The 12,345-nt window shown below is 18.1% G+C and overlaps 4 protein-coding genes across 4 annotated transcripts; 2 read left to right on the top strand and 2 right to left on the bottom strand.

Moving 5' to 3' along the window:
* Positions 1 to 1,014: 1,014 nt before the first annotated feature.
* Positions 1,015 to 2,490, top strand: M18AAP (M18 aspartyl aminopeptidase, putative; the record flags this gene model as incomplete). The annotated part of the gene is made up of 1 exon (XM_028676010.1): positions 1,015 to 2,490. One exon carries the CDS (start codon positions 1,015 to 1,017, stop codon positions 2,488 to 2,490), a length of 1,476 nt encoding a protein of 491 aa, XP_028532542.1.
* Positions 2,491 to 3,164: 674 nt separating this feature from the next.
* Positions 3,165 to 4,069, bottom strand: PFN (profilin, putative; the record flags this gene model as incomplete). Its single annotated transcript, XM_028676009.1, has 4 exons — positions 3,165 to 3,223; positions 3,329 to 3,587; positions 3,719 to 3,832; positions 3,986 to 4,069. 4 exons carry the CDS (start codon positions 4,067 to 4,069, stop codon positions 3,165 to 3,167), a joined length of 516 nt encoding a protein of 171 aa, XP_028532541.1.
* Positions 4,070 to 6,294: 2,225 nt separating this feature from the next.
* PRELSG_0730000 (protein MAM3, putative) lies at positions 6,295 to 9,576 on the top strand (the record flags this gene model as incomplete). Its single annotated transcript, XM_028676008.1, has 5 exons — positions 6,295 to 6,358; positions 6,519 to 6,914; positions 6,994 to 9,210; positions 9,337 to 9,393; positions 9,539 to 9,576. The coding sequence occupies 5 exons, from the start codon at positions 6,295 to 6,297 to the stop codon at positions 9,574 to 9,576; spliced, it is 2,772 nt and encodes a 923-aa protein (XP_028532540.1).
* A 272-nt stretch (positions 9,577 to 9,848) lies between these two features.
* On the bottom strand, positions 9,849 to 10,742 carry PRELSG_0729900 (conserved Plasmodium protein, unknown function; the record flags this gene model as incomplete). The annotated part of the gene is made up of 5 exons (XM_028676007.1): positions 9,849 to 9,988; positions 10,219 to 10,254; positions 10,346 to 10,382; positions 10,527 to 10,563; positions 10,693 to 10,742. 5 exons carry the CDS (start codon positions 10,740 to 10,742, stop codon positions 9,849 to 9,851), a joined length of 300 nt encoding a protein of 99 aa, XP_028532539.1.
* Positions 10,743 to 12,345: the final 1,603 nt, after the last annotated feature.

The following is a 12,345-nucleotide window of genomic DNA, read 5'->3' as shown; positions in this document are numbered from 1 at the left end:
TTTGATAATAGAATGAAATGTATTTTTTTTTGTCTTTTTTTATTTATAAATATATATATATATATATATATGTATTTTTTACAATTAACAATATACTTTTTTTTTTTTTCTTTGTTTTAGTTTAAGCTTTCTTCTTTTTAATTATTATTCTATTAACATTTTTTTTGAATTTGGTGATTTAATTATTCACACATTTGCTTATTATTTATTTAATATATATTTACTGTTTTCTTTTTTTTTTCTATAAACACAAAATTAAGTTTTTATTATAAAAATTTGATTTAATTTTTTTCTAAAAAAATAACTGAAATATTTATAACTTTTCATTTTTTATTTTTCAAAATGAATAATCAATTACTTAAAAATACGAATGAAAAATTTTATATTATACAAGTACATCATAATAAAAATAAAAACTTTTAAATAATTTTTACAGAATCTTTATATTCAAAAAAAAAAAAAAAAAATTGAAAAATTGTTTTATGGGTGTAAGAAAAAGTACTTTCAAATTGAAATATTATAAAGTATTTATGGAATGAAAGTAATGTTTTTTATTACAATAAAAATAAAATTATAAAATCACTGTTGATTAAAGGAAATAAAGCATAAGAAGACTATATGTTTTCTTTACTTCAACAATTTCAAAAAGTTATAAAAGAATACTAATTTCATTTGAAGTATTTTATTATTTTCATAATTTCTTAATAATATATGGTAAAGAGTAAACATTTTATATGTTGAAATAAAGCTTAAAATTTAAATTGGAAATTATTTTATTTTTTTTTAATTTTTTGGAAATTTAATATATCAATAATTTTTTTAAAATATACCCATTTATTTATATCATTTTAAAGCTTATATATATTGTGATATTTACAATTTCCTATATTTAATTTACTCTTTTTTTTTTTTTTTTGGAATTATTTGATATTTATTATAATTCAAGTAATTATTTTTTCTTTTTTTTTTACAAATATATATTTTTTCTTTTTTTTTTAAATTAACTTTTTCTAAATGGATAGAAAAGCTAGAGAGTATGCTCAAGATTTATTGGAATTCATCCGAAATAGTGGTAGTAGTTTTTTAGCTTGTAAAAATTTACGAGATAAATTAAAAAAAAGTGGATTTACACATTTAAAAGAAGGAGAAAAATGGAATTTAAAAACAAATGAAGGTTATGTATTATCTAAAGAAAACAGAAATATATGTAGCTTTTTTATTGGAAAAAATTTTAATATAGAAAATGGTTCTATTTTAATATCGGTTGGACATATTGATTCTTGCTCTTTAAAAATTACTCCAAATAATAATGTAATAAGAAGTAAAATAAATCAAATAAATGTTGAGTGCTATGGTGCAGGACTATGGAATACTTGGTTTGATAGAGGATTAGGGTTATCAGGTCAAGTAGTATATAAGAAAGAAGATAAGTTGATTGAAAAATTAATTCAAATTAACAAATCTTTATTTTTTTTGCCAAGTTTAGCTATTCATTTGCAAAAAAGAACTAGGTTTGAGTTTTCTCTTAATATAAATTATGAAGAACATTTGAAGCCCATTCTTTCTACTACATTATTTGATAATATTATGAAAAAAAGGGCAACAGAAAAAAGAGAAGTAGAAAACCAAATGGTAAATGATAATTCGTCTCCTTTATTGTATGTTTTAACTAAAGAATTAAATTGTAAAGAAGAAGATATATTAGATTTTGAACTATGTTTAATGGATGTGCAAGAACCCTGTTTTACAGGAGTTTATGAGGAATTCATTGAGGGCCCTCGATTTGACAATCTTGTTGGTTCTTACTGCATTTTTCAGTCATTTATTGAATTAGTAAATCATATAAAAAGTAATGATAAAAAAAATAATATTAATTATGATAATAACTTGTATATATGTATTGGCTATGACCATGAGGAAATTGGATCACAAAGTGAAGTCGGTGCTCAATCTTATTTAACAAAAAATATTATAGAGAGAATTATTAGGTGTGTTTTTAAAAATGAATTAAATAATAATGATACAACTGTAGATGAAATATATGGAAGTTTAGTTAGCAAGTCATTATTACTAAGTGTTGATATGTCTCATTGTAGCCACCCTAACTATCCTGAAACCACTCAAAATAACCATCAGTTACATTTTCATGAAGGAATAACTTTTAAATATAATGCAAATAAAAATTATGTAACTTCTCCATTTTATGCTAGCTTAATTAAAAAAACTTTTGAATTGTTTTCAAAAGAAAATGAGCCAATTAAACACCAAAATTTCATGGTGAAAAATGATACTCCGTGCGGAAGTACAATCGGTTCAATGCTTGCTTCGAGTTTATCTATGCCAGGTATAGATATTGGAATACCCCAGTTAGCTATGCATTCAATTAGAGAAATTGCAGGAGTTCGCGATATTTATTATTTAATAAAAGGCACTTTAGCTTTTTATACTTATTATAACCAAGTATTATCTTGTTGTGTTACTGATTCATAAAGCTTTCGTAACTTTATAAAATAGAAAATTTACTTTTTTTTTAAAATATTATAAGAATAAATTGCAAAAATCAAGAAACATGAATACATATACAAATACAATAAAGGTGTAATATTTAAAAAGATTCAAAGTTAATGCTATACTTTTTTTTCTTTTTTTTTTTTATATATTTCAAAAAAGACAAATTACCTAATCTTTCACATATTTATTCTTAAATATATAAACTTAAGATTTTTACATATGATAGAAGGTTCAATTATTTTTTAGAGCAACCTCAAATTAAATCATTTAATAAGAAAAAGAAAAAAGAAAATTTAATATATAATAAAATGTTTTAATATAATAGTACCCATCTTATTTCCTTCTTTACAAAATAACAATTATTTTAGCATAACTTGTATTTAAATATTTAAATGTTTATATATATATACATGTATATGCTTTTTTTTTTTTTTTTTATAAAGTTATAAAATACAACTTTTTTTGTAAAAATATTGAACATTAAAAATGAGTATAGAAAATTATAAGAATAACCATAGTAATAAATTAAATATAAGAATAATGTGTATTCTAATATATGAAAAAAAATTTTAAAAAAAAAAAGAAAAAAATATAATTATCTATTTTTTTTTTATTTTATTGCTATTCTTTTTATAATTTTTAGTAATTCTCTCTTATTGACTGCTCTCAGCTAATTCTTTTGCAAAAGTTAATGCTGCAATTTTAGAATTTCCTGAAAAAAAAATAAAATAAAATGATGTAAACATTAGAAATAAAAAAAAAAATAATAATCCTATTAAGCAGCTTTATATATGTATATGTAGTTTTTTCTAGGTACCTCTATCGTGTTCCTTTTCTTCGTCATATAATGCTACTAAAATATTCCCACCTGGAATTTTAACTAAATGAAGACCACCTTTTAATTTAGCACAAGTAGCAACATCAAAAGTAAATCCTTCAAAATCTAAATCTCTATCAATATTTATAAATTGAAATTTTGTACCACCTAACCATACACCATCAGGTGCATATCCTTCTCTAAATACTGTCAATAATGTTTGTCCTTCATTTATTGTTTTTTTAATTTTTCCACCATCCTTAAGAAAAAAAAATAAAATAAAATATAAGTTAATGAGAAACGTTTTTACACCTATGAAAGCTATACACTTATAATTTTCAGTTTTTATAAATATTATTTTAATTTTTATAAATTTAATTTTTTAATTACTTCCTCTTCTATTTCTATTTCATAATCCTCCTTATAAAAAAGAGACCATTTATCAAAGTTGGGATCACTTTCATCAGATTGAGCTACACAAGCGTAAACAACACCATCTTCTTCCTATAATTCCAAAAAAAAAAAAAAGAATAATATCAATATTATCATCAATAATAAAAATATATATATATATATAGTAGATATGGTGGATATATATTAAAATATAAAATTAAAAATAAATATTATACTTATTTATTTTATTTATATTTTCATTACCGATGCCAAACCTGCAGCTGACACTTGATTTGTTGCTAAAAGTCGATCATTCAAGTAATTCTCCCATGAATATTCTCCTTCCATTCTTACATATGAAGTCTTTAAGTATGTTATCTTAATAAAATAACAGAAAAAAACAAAACAATACAAAAAAAAAAAAAAAAATATTAAAAAGTAAAATAAAAATTATATATAAATAAGAAATATATAAAACAAATAGGCTGTATTTAGAGTTTGAGCAACTTATGAAAAAAAATTATCGACATAAAAAATACACATTTAAAACATTTTCTTTTTTAAATTCTTACAAAAAAATAAAAAATAAAAAATAAAAAATAAAAAATAAAAAATAAAATTAAAAAAAAAATATTAATAAATGAAAAAAAAAAAATAAAATTAAAAAAAAAAATATTAATAAATGAAAAAAAAAAAAAAAAAAATAAAATAAAATTAATTTATTTGCTGTGTGCGTGCTTAAAATATGTAACTTTAAAAAAAATGAATTGAAACTTAAAATTTTAAGATTATTTTATTATGTGAAACATTACACTTTAATACATATCTTCTTTATATTTTACATAAACACTTATAAGAAATGGGAAATTTTTAAAAGTTAAAATGTAGCTATTTATTTTTCATAAATTACAAGAATAAAATATTTCTCTAAATTATCTTTTTTATTTCATTGAATAGAAAGTTTTTTAAGAATTTTTTTATTATAATACTTTAAATTTAATTTTGTGTATTTCTATTTATACGATTTTTACTTACAAATTAAATTATTTTTCAAGTTTTTGCTATCCTTTACGGTTAGCATATTCAGCAAAAACATTTTGACCAAATCGGAGCATTGAAACATTAAAAAAAAAAATAGAACTATTGAAGTATTGCACATGCATACCTAAAAACATATGAATTAAATAAAAATCAAAAAATTAATAAAATATAAAAAAATAAAATAAAATATATATTTTCTGAAATATATATTTTTAAATTATTTTTTCTCTAAACTTATTTGACAATAATAAAATATAATCGCTCAAATTCATATATAAAAAAAATGTATTGTCGTAGAACTAAAAATTTTAGCAATTGGTGTAAAAATTATTATAAAAAAAGAATTATATGGAATTTTTCATCAAATAATTCTTTTTGAAATAACATAAAATTTTTTATATTTCTGTTAATTTATTAATCACTAAAAAAGGTAAAAATAAAAACATTCAGAAAATATAAAAATTATTGTTCTTTATTTAATTAAACTAAATGTAATTTAAATGGAGTTTTAGAATTAAAAATTAAAGAACTTTTCTATTATAATAATATTTGCTGCTTTTTTAAATATACAAAGTTTCTATTTTTAAAAAAATAAAGAACAAATGATATCTTTCTTATATAGTGACGTTAATTATAACAATACAAATTTGAATAAACTACAATACAATAATAAAAAAATAAAACATATTAAAATAATACATTTCTTTTTTTTGACTTTTAAAAAGATCTAATAAGTTTAAAAATAAAAATTTTTAAGAATGTTAAAAAATTTGTGTATAGTTATGTTAATGAAAAAAATTTAAAATAAAATTTAAAGTATTTAGAGAAAAAAAAAAAAAAAAATACTTAAAAGCTTCTAAATTTAAAAGAAAATATTTTTAATTTTATTGCAAAATTTTAGTGAAAATTATAATTTTTTTTCTTTTTTTTTTAAATTTCAATTATAAAAATTATTTAATTTGGTTTTAATTAATTGTACAAATAAAAAATATTATTTATAAGCATATTATAAAATAATTTTTTTTTCCTTTTTTTAATAGTTTTCTTGTAATTGTTTAAAAAAAGAGAAAAATACGATAAATAAATAATATACACATATATGTTTCCTTTTTTTTATGTATGTTTAATTTAAATGAATCTTTGTTTTTTAAATGGCATTATTATAAATTTTTCTTTTCATTAAAGTTCTAAATTAACATGTTCATTACATTATTAATATTAAAATTGTACATTTTTCCTAATTTGTTAATTTATTCTTTTATATATATAAAAAATAAATAAATAAAAATATATATATATAAATATTTCAAATTTTAAAACTAGTTAAAAAATATATTTTATGTATTCGTAAGTTATTTAGCAATGATACAATTCATTAAATAAGTAAAGAGCTATAATCATTTATCTTTTTTTATATTTTTTGTTTATGTTTTAAAATTTTTTTATTTATTTTCTAAAATTTTTTATGCTAAAATTTTTTTTTTTTTTCGTTCTATATTTATAAATTCAATACGGTAATTCATTTTATTCAAATGCCATTATGGTTGAATATAGTTTGTATAGTTATATGTGCCATATTAAGTGCTCTCTTTTCAGGTAAATCCTATTACCATTATAAAAATTATATTTGATTCACTTGTTGTAAATTATTTTATATATTATTGTTTTTTTTTTTTTATTATATATATTATTCCATATATTTTTTTTTTTTTTTTTTGCATTTTCTTTAATATATACCTTTTTCCTTCATATATAGGTTTATCATTGGGAATAATGATGTTAGACACTTTACAGCTAAATTTGTTGATTTTGGTATCAGAAAAAGATAGAAAAGAATTGAATAATGCAAAGAATGCAAGAAAAATATTACCTTTACGAAATAATACTAATGAAATATTAGTTACATTTATAACAGCAAATATTATGGTTAATTCAGCTTTTAGTTTATTATTAAGTGAAATAACAAATGGAATAACTTCTTTTATTATTTCTACAATAATTATTACCATATTTGGAGAAATTATACCCCAATCTATTTGTTCTAAACATGGATTAGCCATTGGGGGATTCTTTGCTCCTCTTATTTACTTTCTTAGATTCTGTCTTTATATATTTGCTAAACCAATTAGTCTTGTATTAGACCATTTTGTGGGTAAAACTCAATAAATATATATATATATATATATATATATATATATATATATAAATATATATTTTTTTTTTTATAATAGGCAAAAATGTACTAAATACTTACGATAAAAAGCAATTAAAAGCTTTGGTTGATATGCACAAAAATACAACAAATATATTACATGAAGATGAAGCAAAAATTCTTGTAAGTGCCTTAGAACTTTCTCAATATAAAGTTATGCACATTATGACTGATATAGACTATGTATTTGGCATAGATTATAATAGTGTTATAAACTATGAAACTTTAAAAAAGATTTTACGAAGTGGATTTTCTAGAATTCCTGTCTTAAATAGAAATTATTCTGAATGTATAGTAGGGCTTTTACATATAAAAGATCTAATTAATATTTGGTTTGGAATTAATAAAATTTTATTTGATAATAATTCTCTAATGAATTATAGGAAAAAAAAAAAGTGTAAAAAATACAATGAACATTATAAAAAAGGGATAAAATATGAAATATTATATTATAATAAGTGTAAATCTAAAAAAAATAAAACTTATAATAAAATATATCTACATAAAAATAAGAAAGTTGATGATTATAATTTTTTATATACAGAACATGATCATAATAATACAAACGTAAATAATAACATTAATAATAAACAAAATAATAATATTAATAGTAAAAAAAAAAAAATAAGTAATAATAATAATTATTATTATTACAATTATGATGAAAACTATAACAAAAATAATGATATTAACAATAGGTTAAATTGTGATGATATAAAAATAAATATTAAAGAAATTGATAATATACATAATAAGGTATTAGAAAATAAAAGTATAAAGAACAATATGGAAATGGAAAACTGTTATTTAAATAATAATTTATCTTATAATCTAAGTTACAATTCCAATGAAATAAGAAAATTTTCAAAACTCAAAAAAAAAAAAAAAAAATGGAAAAAAAATTCAGATTTCACTTTTTCATCTATGAATAAAAATATAAAATTTGCTGAATTTCTATCAGATAACATAAAAAACATAAACAAACCTAATGTCTTTTCTTTTAATGAAAATGCATATCCCAATGATAGAAGTAAAATGAAATTATGTAGTAATAATAATGAGCACAAAACTCAAAAAAAAATGATAAAAGAAAATTTAAATAGAGAAAAAAACATAGATGAGATATTTTTGGATTTAAAGAATTACATAAGAATTACCAATAATAAGGATATAGAAATACCAGTAAAATATATTTTAAAACACATAGGTAGATATATATATGGAGTAAATTATGATGAGAGTATTTTATCTCTTTTAAATTTTTTTAAAAGTGCAAATAATCATATTGTTGTCGTAAGAAAAGTTATTTATGACGAAAATGCAGATCCAAAATACTCTCATATTGGAATTATAACACTAGAAGATGTTATTGAAATTTTATTACAAGAAGAAATTTCGGATGAATTTGATTTTAAAAAAATAAAAAAAGGAATTGATATACCTTCCAATTTTGTTTGGAAAAATTCTGATGAATCATTTAACATGCCAATAGATTGTCAAAATAAAAATAAAAATTACGAAATATATGAAAAAAATAAATATAAAAAGAAAAAACAGGATGAAGAAGAAGAAGAAAAAAAAGGAGCATATAAAGACAAAAATAAAAAAGAGAAAGAAGAAGAGGAAAATGGGAACTGTAATAATATATCAAATTACTCTTTAAATGAACAAAAAATTAAAAGATCACAAATTTTACTTAATTATAAAAAAGAAATTATAACTTTTCTCAAAGAAAGTGTTTATTTTAAATATATAGATACTCAACTAATAAGTAAATATATTTATAAAAGGAAAATAGAAACCATTTATAAAAATGAATATCTATTAAGAGAAAATACCTTTTTAAATTATGCAATTATATTAATAAAAGGAAAAGTAAGAAGTTTAAAAAATGATAGTTCTACAATGGAAAGTAAATGTTTCATTGGGTTAGAAGCTTTGGGTCCATTTAACATAATCGAGCTTTTTAATAATACTATTGAAAAAAGAATTAATGTTTTAAAATATTACGAAGAAGAAAAAAAAAAAAAAAAAAAAAAATTTTTTATAAAAATGCGTTTGATTAATAAGAATACTTCTAAAAAAGAAAAAAAAATAAAAGAAAATATATTAAGTAATCCATCTAACTCCGAAAATGGAACCAGTTCCAATGTCATGGTTCAAAAAAATATGAATATTCTGTTTAGAAAGTGGTATACTCAGCATGTGTATTACAATAAAATTACATATATAGCAGGTTAGATATATATAAAAAATAACTTATTAAAAGTAAAAAAAAAAAAATATATATTTTTTTTTTTTTTTACATTAAAATATATTCGAATTTAAAGACATTTTTAATATTCATTAATTTTATTTTTAGAAACAACTTGTGAATATATGCTTTTTCCGAAAAGCGATTATATGGATATGATAATAGGTAGTTATTTTTGTAATTTGCATTAATTCTAAAAGAATAAAATTAAATATCTTCATGCTTTTATAATTTACTTATATATTATATTCATTTAAACTTAAAATTTATATATATATATATATATATTTTTTTTCTCTCTTTCTTTCAGAATGCTACTGCAACAATAAAGTAGATGAAATAATCTAAATAAATGCAACTAAAATCCTATTTAATTTTTTATTCTTTAAAAATTTTTATTAGTCAAAATTTTTTGTTTAAGTATTTTTTTAATTTAGTATATGTTGGATCAATTAAATACAATTTTAAATATTTAAAAAAAATATTGAAAAAAAAAAAGGTTGTATATATTTAAATTATAATTTCTATAAATTATTAAAAAAAAAATGGAAAAAGAAAGAAAAGAAATTTAAATTTTTGTTTAAAAGCTATTTTTTTTTTTCGATAACATAATGAAATATCTATTGATATCCACTTTTTATTTCGTCTTCTTTTACGTTACATGTATTTACACAAAAATATGTAGAAAATAGTAAAGTGGAGGCAATAACAGTTGAACTTATTATTGCAAGAGCTAATCCTACTGCTCCTACGCCTATACCTATAAAATAAAAATAAAATGATTAGGAAACGAATAATTGAATGCAAAAGCAAAGTTATTAATATATCTAAAAAATTGAAAAAATAAATATGAGTGAATAAAGAATGTATAAAATAACAAAAATATTTTTTTCGTATTTGAAGGAAAAAATTAGACAACATATATTTCAAACAATTATATATGCATTTACAAAAATTATTTTTTAAATATAAGAAAATATAAAATAATACCTGCTCCATATATGATGTTATCTACAACTCCATAATCTGATAATGAAAAAATATATATAATTTTGAAATTAAAAATTACATATATAAATAAAAATATTTATTAATTTTTAATTACTAATTTATTTACCCTTTTTTTTAGTTTGATTTTCATTTGATTTTTCAACCTATATAAAAAGTTTTACACATAGATATTTATGTTGTACATATATTTGTAAAAAATAATTTATATCCTAATATTTTATTACTTATAAAGCATATACATGTTCAAAAAACATATTAATATATTTTTTTTTTTATTCATTTCTTACATTTTTATCAGTAGAAAAGCTTTTTTCAATTTTTCCGCTGTTAAAAAAATTTGTAAATAATACTTTTTAATAAGTAAATATAAATGCATATGTTTAAATATTTAAATATATATATATATACATATTTTAAAAGTTAAATTTTAATTAATATTGCTTTAATTTATACCTTGATGGTATTCTACGAAAATGGCCATTATAAATTTTTTTTAAAGCCATCTTAGGTAATATAAAATAGTAATGTATTTATTAAAAAAAAAGTATATGTATATATATATAAAAGAATGTTAAAAACAAAAAAAAGAAGAAAATGGAGAGACAATTAAACGTTGATTTAGTTATAATAATAAATTTATATTAAAAGAGATATCTAAGATAAAAGCAATGAAGAGTAATAAAAATTCAAAAATAAAAAAAAAAAAAAAAAACATTGAAAAATTTTGTGATTGGTTAAACCACATAATTTTTTTTTTTTTTTATTATACGCATTTACATGTACATTATTTTATGGTACATAAAGATTATAATTACAATCATTTAACATTTGCTTTTAATTTTTTGAGATAATTTTTTACGTTTTTTATTTGTTCAAGAGAACATAATTTTTTTTTATTATTTTATTAAATGAAACATATCCCAATTTCTATATTTAAGGAATAGATTAAATTTGTTTTTAAATTTTCCTTTATAACTATCATATTAACTTAATGTGTGTAAAATGAAATTTTACACAAAAAAAAAAATTATGAACAATTATTTTGTAGTCATTTTATTAGTAGTGCATATATTTTTTATTTCAATAAAATTTTAAAAGCAAGTTAGCAATTTTTACATAAATTATTGTATAAATTTTATTTTTTAATAAATATTTTTTATTTAAACAAGAGAATAGGGAAAATAAAAAAAAAGAAAAAAATATAAATACTGCAAAATTTTTAATTCTCTAATTTTAATTGTAATATTTAAATTAGATATATGCAAATATTCTTTTAATATATAAATGTTATTTCTTAGTTCAAAAAAATTATAAATAATAATTTTTAATATTTTTATGTCCACGCTTTAGTGAACTAATTTTATTTCACATTATTACTTCAAAAATTAAAAATTATTTTATACTAAAAAAAAAATAGCTTTATTTTTTTTTTTTTCTCTTTAGTATTATAAAATTTACTTTAAAGCATTTAAAGTAAAAATTATAACTAAAAGAATTGTTTAAATTGCATATAAAAAAAAAAAAAAAAATAAATAAATAATAAATTTATATTTAAAATATTATTATCACAAATATAAATGCAGAAGATTTATAAAAAAAGTATTTTTTTGTAAAATTTTTTGTTTTTTTTGAAATATTCTATCAATTAATGTAAAATTATAGAAAAATAAAATAATGTAATGGAAATATATATATGTGGTATTTATCTATATAATTATATTTTTCCATTTATGAACTTTTGATTTTTTTTTCTTAGAAAAAATGGGATATTATAAATATACAAATCATTCCTATATAATTAGATGTTTAAAAAAAATATATTTTTTATAATTTTTTAGAAACGGGTATATTCTTATGGATAATATATATGTCTATATAAAAAAAATCCCTTTAAATGCATATATGTATATATGTGCAATTTTTATGTGTGTGCAAATAAAATTAAATGGGTAATAAAAAATCACTTTAAACTTTGACTTTCTATTTTCAATAATTTTCTTCAAACTATAAATTGCTTTCTAAATATTAATAAATAAATAAATAAATAAATAAATAAATAAATAAATAAATAAATATATATATATATATATATATATAATATATATA

Source organism: Plasmodium relictum (genome assembly GCF_900005765.1).
Source record: "Plasmodium relictum strain SGS1 genome assembly, chromosome: 7".
In the NCBI taxonomy this organism is placed as follows: Eukaryota; Apicomplexa; class Aconoidasida; order Haemosporida; family Plasmodiidae; genus Plasmodium; species Plasmodium relictum.
The sequence above is the reverse complement of the archived record's forward strand: the minus strand, read 5'-3'. Positions and strand labels throughout refer to the sequence as shown.